Genomic DNA, 8,757 nt, shown 5'->3' on the forward strand with positions numbered 1-8,757 from the left:
CTCTCTGCTTACATGTCAGCCATAACTTTATAAGGCCATGATATATTTGTCAAGCTAATTTGCGTCCACACACCGGCCGTTCTTTTGCCTTACAAGGCGAGTCACCTGTGCAGCAGGTGACGCTGCTGCCGTCCGGGGGGAGGGTCCTATCTGATCCAGATTTGCTTGTGTACTGATGAGAGGAGCCTATATAACTGATGAGAGCTGAAGCCGCCTCCACCAGCACCTGTGAGCGCCACTGTTCAGGTGAGTCTCCGCTGTGTCTTTGTTAAGAGGCGAATGGTTGTTTCAGTGCGACATAAACAGAATGTGATTCAGTGTTTTTCATGTATTTTGTCATTTTCACGTTGAGTGGCGTCTGCAGTCTGCTCGTGGTTTAGTCTCAGTTAATTAACAGCAGCTTTGCATTTGACATTCAAAAGGCTTTTAATTAGCTTCCTGAAATAAATCATTAACAGCATTTATGGAGGCTAATTAAGGGAATGTGGCGGTGCATTGTTCAGCGAAGTGATGTAGTGGGTTATATCTTATATATCTCAGGCTTGAGGAGTTATTCTCATACACACACACACGCATACGCACACGCACGCGCGCATATAGGAACCATCAGACAGTGTTAACGAGGACACATGAACCTGTCAAGGGTTAATCCTCAGGGTGAAGGCATCAGGTTGTTTACGTTACATAATGCAAGCCACAATCTACAATTCTACTTTATGTGCAAGCCGCCCCGCAGGGGGTCTGTCCTTTGTCCTCCGCTGGTTCACGGAGGTTGGAGGGGAAATGATTCAGCCCCATCACCCTCCCCGCCCCCTGCAGCAGCAGCTTCTCAGGTGTCTGATAGAGTGAAGGGCAGGTGTAAGGTTAGAGATTTAAACAGTTTTAACTCCGGCTGCATTTCGTTTGGTCTCAGGCTGAGTTTGGCACAGGCACCAGCAGGTTTCACCGAATATTACTTTAATAAACGCGTTTATGCATATGTGACGCGTGTCTATATGTTGACAAAATGTGTGCATACGTTTTCTGGAGACTCTATGTTGGTGCGATTACTCATCACAATCAGCAGATGATTCATGTCTTCCCACATTATTAAGTAGACTGAAATAATCTCTGCCTGCTGTCTTTTTTTTTTTTTTTTTTTTTTTTTTTTTTTAATTAACTTTTTTGACAAGCACATGCTCCAAAAATCAGTCAAAGCACTGAGTGCACATGATCCATTTTTACTGGCAGCAGTGTCACTTGAAAGTCACTAACCGAGGTTATTGCTGTTGTCATGGTTCACAATATGTGGAAATAATTGTGATGCCAATACACAATGAAAATGTGTATTCTGCTGAAAGACAAAGGGCAACAATGAAAAGCTGGAGACGCTCCTCCTCTCCCTGTGAGTTAAAACGCAGGTTAAGGAAATGATAGATAATGAAAGGATTTCTCTGAAGTTCAATGCTTTCTATGATTCCTTCTTTAGCTCAGGCCAACTATTATGAGCCTGTTTTTTACAAACGCAAAATGCAATCTAAACTGGGGGATAATGTTACACCGTAGTCTGCATATAGAGTTGGACGTAGCCTCTGTTACGTCACTTAATAAAATTTAAACGGGCAAGTTGTTTAAAAACTCGGTTTGTCCACCAGGGGGCACTGACAAGTTTCTTTTTCAATTGTAAAATGACCTGCTTGTATCTTGATCACGATCAACAAAGCAACAAACTAACTCCACCCTTCAGTTTCCAGTCTTTATGCTAAGCTAACGGGCTGCTAGCTGTACCTTCATACTTAGGCTACCGTACCAGTATGAGAGTGGTATCCTGGTCGTCTTCTCTAACACTCAGCAAGAAGGCAAATAAGCCTATTTCTCAAACTCTACCATTTTATAACTGACAGCGCTTTGATCGGCTATACGGGTATTTGACATGACTACGACACACTAAGAGAAATCAAGCGATCCAACCTTAACTTGTTGAGGCAGGTTTTAAAAATGCTTTCAGAAGAATCAAGACTGAGCCAAGCTTGGGATTTTTTTTTTTTTTTTAAGGCAGTTTTCCCTAAACTGTGAAAATAGACGAGCTCCACTTACAAGTCAGTCATTTGACAGACGATGAACCTAAACGCTGAAACATAATGAAGCGGAGTATCGGCAGAGGAGCATCAGAAATGTTTTTTAAGCTGATGGCACAATGTCTTGTTTTTCACTTTGATTAATATGTTTCAAATTTTGGTTTTGCTCTCAGGGAAAGTCTGTATCTACTGTGAACCATCTCACCCTCTGCCCTTCAACTCCACAGCCAAGTGACATCTTTGGTAACCTGATAACTGCTTTTTGTTTCCTCCAGCTTCCTCCTTTGGGGGGGGAGAAAAAAAAAAAAAAAAAATCTTCCTGCACTCAAGTATTTCTTCTTTATAGGACTGAAACATGAATTACAACCTGCAAGACGCCATGGCTGGCCTCATTGAAGTGTTCCACTCCTATTCGGGAAAAGAAGGTGACAAGTACAAGCTGAATAAGGGAGAGCTGAAGACCCTGTTAAACGAAAAGCTCCCAGGCTTCCTGTCAGTGAGTATCTGTCGACTGTTTTCCAAAGTAAATTCGAATTTTTGTACAGTAACGATCCTCATGTCCCACATCTAATCAAAAGTTTGGAGTCATAATACTTACAATGCTATGTTCAATGCTAAATACAAAATAAATTAAATACCAGAAGGGTACTGCTGTTGTCTCCGGGAGGAATTTAGGTTGGGGGGGTGTATTTGAGTGCATGAACAGGTCTCATGCAGAAATTTAGGTCCTCAATTTACCTGACTTGACATCATAATAACTACAATCACGGCATCCTCCACTGTGACTTGTAGGGACAGTGATATTACAGAAACACTTGAATTACTTTTAATAAGTAATTTACTATTGTATGTGATACATGCACTTTCTCATCAGTGACGACTACAAATAGAAGCACATTCAACTTAGTCATTTTCTGTCTTGCTCAACTATGGAAAACGGCTGCAGTATCTTCATGTGTTTGGAAACGACATGAGGCCACTTTGTGATGATGATTGGAAAACCCACTAAATGCTGTCTTATCTTTTTATTAGAAAAATAATCCACACTGTTAATTAGCTTCTGTGATTATAAATGCAACATTTTTCTACTTCATCAGAAATTAACTTTATCAAACTTTTTATATTCCATTTAATTAATTATTTAAACAGTAGATACAATACACACTCCACATGTCATCACTCCCCCACCCCAGGTCACAAAGTGTATGAGAGATGAATGAATGAATGAATGAAAGAAAACATTCTTTTGATTGTCACTACGATGCTTCTGTTTTAGGCCAGCAACGACCCCATGTTGGTCGAGAAGATCATGAACGACCTGGATGAAAACCAGGACGGTGAAGTGGACTTCCAGGAGTTCGTCGTTCTGGTCACTGCACTGACCGTCGCCTGCAACGAGTTCTTCACAGGCTGCGAGAAAGAGCAGTCCTGCTCGAAGAAAGACTGAACTTCTGTAGTTTCAAGTTAAATCTATAATCCCTTCTTCACACAATTTATATACTAACGATGTGAGTCCATTTTATGGATGTCACGGTTTGAATCATTCCTTGAACACAGCACCTTGAAATGTTGCAAAAGGTTTGTTTTTTTTTGTCCTTGAAAAGCTGTCCAGCTTAATAAAGATGTCGTCCAGTTTTCACGTCTATTATTTCAGGAAACAAGTTAAATGTCTTTTTTTTTTTTTTTTTTTTTTTTCTTTTTTTTTAATTGCAGAATTTGAGTATTAAAGGAGCTGTAAACATGTGGAACAAACTCCATAACAGCATTAGCAACCTTGAGCACCACCCAGTGTCTGATGGGAGGTAGTTCACATCAGCTTGCTGGTCCTGATGTCATCCTAATGCTGGTTGTGCGCCGGTTCCAGCTCGTTCAATTACGTCAGTCATGGAGGCTCTAAGACGCTGTCTTTCATTCATTCATCACACACATTGTGACTGTGCATTTCAAAAGGAAGAATGCTGTACAGTCACTGAATAGCAGATAAACCAGAGGTTCATTGACGCAACGCACTGCAGGCTTTTATGCACTTGTTATTCTTTGTATAGAAAGGCATGCATTACCGGTACATCAGCTGCTCAATGACTCCTGGGTTGACCTTTTTCCCCCCTGAGTGATTTAAATAATGCAGTTCTTCTGAAATGAGACACTTGGCTGTCAGAAAATTAAAAATATTGAGCGGGACCGGTGTTGAAATGATGACTGCATATAGATTTATCATAGCACATGACTTTTTAGTAGGAATTTAATCTAATTTAAAAAGTTTCCTCTACAGCAGCTACATGATACCAAAACGATTTCACAGATTGAACATTGCAATTATAATATAAACAAATCCGAGCAGAGCTGAATAATCAGTATTAAAGCTTCCATATTCTATAAAGGTAGGTTTCTTGATTATGAAGCAGGTCTAGGTTCTATATTAACATGTGAAAGTATCAAAGCCTCAGTCCACAGAGAAATGTACACAGCCTGTTCAGAAACTGAGCCTTAAAACATAAAGCTTCTGTAACTTTGTGATGTCAAAACAAAGCAGTCATTGCTCTCTGCCAAGCCCCACCCACCTTGCCCCACCATCCAACCTTGCAGGATTTGGTTTCTCTGAGTGTTTTACCTGAAATCTGCTGTATTTTTATTCAATCACTCAGAAAACAGTCAGCCAATCAGAAGAGAGGCTCAGAGCCTCCTCACCTCGGATTGGCTCTCAGACCTGTTGTTACTAGAGCTCCAGAGAGAAGCCTGTGAGAGGAGATGTAAAACTACATTGCGATGGCTTTTGGTTCTTAAAACCAGAAATGTATTCTTGATGGTGTGAGTTTCAAATTTCACTCCAAAAACTTCTAAAAAGTGATAACAGAAATGCACAACTTGACTCAGACTTGTGCCAGGGTGTCAGACAGAGGTGGCCTTACATCCTCTGTCTTCATTAGCACACGTAGGGAGAAGGAGCATTTAAGGTGAAAAGCAGCCTTGAATAGGGTCACACACAATGCAGTCTGTAGAAACTTAATATGGGCCCTTACAAAGTCGTGAAGCATCTTCAATTATGCAACAGCAGCTTGTCTGACGGCTATTTATGCAGAAACTCCTCAGAAACACAAGCTCTGGTGACATGACACTGCAGCCAGTACTGCAAAACACAGGATTGTCTACTGTACAGACAAGTCTACCCTGCCACAACTAGATGGTAGCAAAGAGGCATTTTACACATTGAAGGACTCTTCGCTCATTTCACTGTTCAGATGCAATCTTAAAAGTAATATAGCCTTCCCAGTTTTCTGTGCAAATCTATGATATAAAAATTCTGCAAACGATTCTGCTAATTTTGCATTACATTCAGTGAAATCTTTGATCAGAATTTGTGTTTTGAAGTTCTGCAGTCATGCTTTTATCATTTGAGAGTGTTTCTTTTATTTCAGCCACAAATCTGGAGAAACTCCTCCCTGCTTTATTTCCACCCACCTTGACTGTAATATACTTGTGTTAGTCAGTAATCAATCAATCAATTATTTATGACCAGAGAGGTCTTAAATAAACAAACCATTTTCTATTAAAAGTCATGAATCCCTGTAAGGTGCCGTCTTGCAGCAAACTGTACATTTCTCAGATACTATACTCTGAACCTGAATTCATTACCCTTATACAGAGATACCACAGAAATACAAACAAAAACAGGTGCGGTCGCAGAGCCTAACAGTTCTTTTAAGAGTGGTCCAACCTAGTTAAAGCTGATCTGCAGCTCAGAGAATTGCCAAAAAGGGCCCACACAACCGACCAATCAGCTCACTGGAAAGATGGAACCACCTCTTCGAGGATGCCAACTTCAACCAAAGAGTTACATAAACAAAACTACTTTCAAACCCGATATTTATCATTTTTTCTTTTACAGGAACGCCCTGATCACAACAACAGACCTGTCTGACTTGAGCAGTTTGGGTTAAGGCCCTTGCTCAAGGGCACAACAGCGGTTTTGATAAGGGTTGGGTGATTGCCGTTCTTTCACTTTTCCCACACAGATTAAATCCTGCTAGTCCAAGTGTGGCAAACAAACACATTTCTGCCAACCGACACAAGGATCAAACCCCCGACCTTCGAAATCACAAGCTTGTCCCTCTAACCTTTAGGCCACCACTGCCCAATTTATATAAATAAACATGTATTTATGTCTATTTCATTTTTCTTTTCTCAATTTTTTCTTGCATTTTCATCTCAAATACAGTAAATTTTCTCCTGCTCAACATTTGGGTGAACTATGTTATGTATTGTATTCGTGCACCTGTTAAAACCGGTGACTATTTCAACAGCTCATCATGGTTAGATATAGAGGTAAGAAAGTGTTTTTTGGGGAATTAAACCTTTAAATAGTAAAGGTGCAAAAAGATATAAAGAATATCTGAAACTCATCTACACTAAGTGCTGTGACCCAGAGCAGCTCTGACAGCACATACTGCTCTTTGTTTTCTATCTAATTGTGTTGGATTTAGAACTTTTAATGATTAAAGTGTCACATCTGCCTGGTGAGAGTTGAAATATGATAACAATCACAGAAAAAATTTGGCACCTGTTGGAACACATTAATATCTCAAAACCTCATCATGGCTAGATATATATGTAAGAAATATTTTGGGCTAACTATAAATACTATAACATATAGTAGCGTTCGCTCACTAGCCCACTTTACACACATAAATTTCTATCATCATGCTCTTAAGCTGTTTATTCTATTATACATTTGGAATAATCCACCTTTGGCTGTCGTTTGCATAACAGGTGAGTCACCTGGCATGCAAAGAGGGCGAGGTCTGTCTTTTCAATAGTGAGAAGGATGCATATAACCGATGAGATGAGAGCTGGAGCCACTTCTTCTTCCACAGCTTGTTCTGGTGAGTTCCTGTTCTCTGTTTTCTAAAATTGCTTTGGGTTCAGAACTTTAAAGGATTAAAGTTAGATCTGCCAGGTGAGATATTAAATGTATACTTCTAAGTATACGAAAAAGTTTACAGAACAAATTGTTTGCCAGTGTCATTGCAGGCTGTTTTTAAGACTTCCAAAATGCTGTGTAGATATTTATGGTCAGATTTTTAAAATGTTTTAACATTTGTTGATATTCTTAACTCTCTTTCATGTGCATTTTAATTAACCTTTAGCTGAGTCAGCAAGTTTTTCCAAAGATTCATTTGATAAATTCAGTCATGTATTCATTCAACCTCTGTGGTTGAGGGTTGTGCATAAGGTAGAAAGGAAGTAGTGTTCGGTATTATATTATGATATCTTTATTATTCATATGATTATTTTTTGGCATTCTAGATTTATCTTTAGTCAATAATAATCACAGCAATATTTTGGGTTTAACTTTTTACTGCTCCTGTAAACAACAACAAAATGCCATTTTTGTAACTAACATTGTGTGTTTGTATTTGTGTTTGTTGAATTTAATTGTCTTTCCAGGCTTTGATCGCAAGACAAAGAAAAGAAAAGAAATGTCAGCCATAGGACAAGAGCATATAATCAACCTAATCAAAATGTTCAACAGTTATGCTTTAAAAGACGGAGACCAGTTTAAGATTATCAAAAAAGATGTGAAGGCTATGATGCAGACAGAATTCCCTGCCTTCTTTACTGTGAGTTTTTTTTCTTTAACATTTCTAAATTCCCTACACACTATAGTTAATGATGAACTATGTGTCACAGTTTTCTCTGAATATTTTTACATAGTGATTTTTATCAATGTTTTTTCTTATTAATTACAATTTCCATGAAAAGACCAAAATCTCTTACTACAACTTATGTGCTAACGTTAGATGTTTTCAATACCAAAAATGTTATTTTCAAAGTCAAAATTTTATTGTCACCATTCTAGCTCCATGAACCCCTCCACTGACTTTTTCTTAACATTGGTGATTCTGGATCAGGATCACAAACCTATTTAAGGCAAAAGTGTAATGCAGTTGCCCAGGCAACCTTGTTATGTGGCCATAAGGATTCAATCTTGTGGAACAAATTTCAGTTTGGTTTGATTTACATCATGATTCATCTGTTTTAGGGCGCTAATAAAAAGGACATGGACCAGATTGTGTCTTCCCTGGACCTCGATGAGGACGGTAAAATGGACTTCCCAGAATTTATCATTATGATCAGTTCAGTGTGTATCTTGACGTTCTCATATATCGAAAGCTGAATGCTTCAACGAGGGACGAGTGCTCTAAGTGAAAATCTGCCTTTTTACATTTAATCAATAAACTTTTCTGAACACCAATTACATAGTAACAGTGTTCATCATCTTATAGATGTTAAGGTTTTGGTTGTAACTTAAATCACCGCAACTTGTAATGTTGTTAAAAGAGGCACCACTGATGAAAACAATTCCTCAGTGATTATTTTTGTTTTGTCAAGAAGACATCCTCTCAATAAAGATGTTATCCTGTTTTCCCGGACTGCTCAGTGATGTCGTCAAACTTATTTTACCAACACATTAATGAAATCTGCCCTAATCCTAACCCAGCTTGCAGCATTTAAAGCTAAAAGACACAGAGAAGTAAATCAGTCTTCACCTCCCCAAGTACCAAGGCCCAGTTTATAGGTCAGATTGACTGGTATTTAGAGGGTCCTATCTCCATACATGTAATCTGTAATAAACAGAGTAGTGTTGTTGTAGTGTCTTACCATCTGTTGGTGGCAGGGTAGACTCAAGAACAGGGTAGAG

The 8,757-nt window shown here is 38.9% G+C and overlaps 2 protein-coding genes across 4 annotated transcripts; both read left to right on the plus strand.

Moving 5' to 3' along the window:
• Positions 1-122: 122 nt before the first annotated feature.
• LOC130172401 (protein S100-A1-like) lies at positions 123-3,692 on the plus strand. 2 transcript variants are annotated; one of them, XM_056381124.1, is made up of 4 exons: positions 180-246; positions 2,231-2,300; positions 2,404-2,553; positions 3,334-3,692. In XM_056381124.1, exons 3-4 carry the CDS (start codon positions 2,413-2,415, stop codon positions 3,502-3,504), a joined length of 312 nt encoding a protein of 103 aa, XP_056237099.1. In that variant the 5' UTR covers positions 180-246; positions 2,231-2,300; positions 2,404-2,412; the 3' UTR covers positions 3,505-3,692. The 2 variants fall into 2 exon arrangements, with proteins under 2 accessions (XP_056237098.1, XP_056237099.1); XM_056381123.1 differs by lacking the exon at positions 2,231-2,300 and having other exon boundaries at positions 123-246.
• A 3,189-nt stretch (positions 3,693-6,881) lies between these two features.
• Positions 6,882-8,488, plus strand: LOC130172594 (protein S100-A1-like). Of its 2 annotated transcripts, none has more exons than XM_056381416.1 (3): positions 6,882-6,937; positions 7,503-7,675; positions 8,098-8,488. In XM_056381416.1, exons 1-3 carry the CDS (start codon positions 6,898-6,900, stop codon positions 8,230-8,232), a joined length of 348 nt encoding a protein of 115 aa, XP_056237391.1. In that variant the 5' UTR covers positions 6,882-6,897; the 3' UTR covers positions 8,233-8,488. The 2 variants fall into 2 exon arrangements, 1 of the variants encoding a protein (XP_056237391.1); XR_008828299.1 differs by having other exon boundaries at positions 6,928-7,011.
• The last annotated feature ends 269 nt before the right edge of the window (positions 8,489-8,757 follow it).

The sequence above is a fragment of the Seriola aureovittata genome, chromosome 7 (genome assembly GCF_021018895.1).
Source record: "Seriola aureovittata isolate HTS-2021-v1 ecotype China chromosome 7, ASM2101889v1, whole genome shotgun sequence".
Classification (NCBI taxonomy): Eukaryota; Metazoa; Chordata; class Actinopteri; order Carangiformes; family Carangidae; genus Seriola; species Seriola aureovittata.

Coding starts and splice junctions, on each gene's coding strand:
- LOC130172594 (XM_056381416.1), top strand. CDS start 6,898: ATGAGAGCTGGAGCCACTTCTTCTTCCACAGCTTGTTCTG. Junction 6,938..7,502: donor TTCTTCCACAGCTTGTTCTG/GTGAGTTCCTGT, acceptor TTGTCTTTCCAG/GCTTTGATCGCAAGACAAAG. Junction 7,676..8,097: donor AATTCCCTGCCTTCTTTACT/GTGAGTTTTTTT, acceptor CATCTGTTTTAG/GGCGCTAATAAAAAGGACAT.
- LOC130172401 (XM_056381123.1), top strand. CDS start 2,413: ATGAATTACAACCTGCAAGACGCCATGGCTGGCCTCATTGAAGTGTTC. Junction 2,554..3,333: donor AGCTCCCAGGCTTCCTGTCA/GTGAGTATCTGT, acceptor CTTCTGTTTTAG/GCCAGCAACGACCCCATGTT.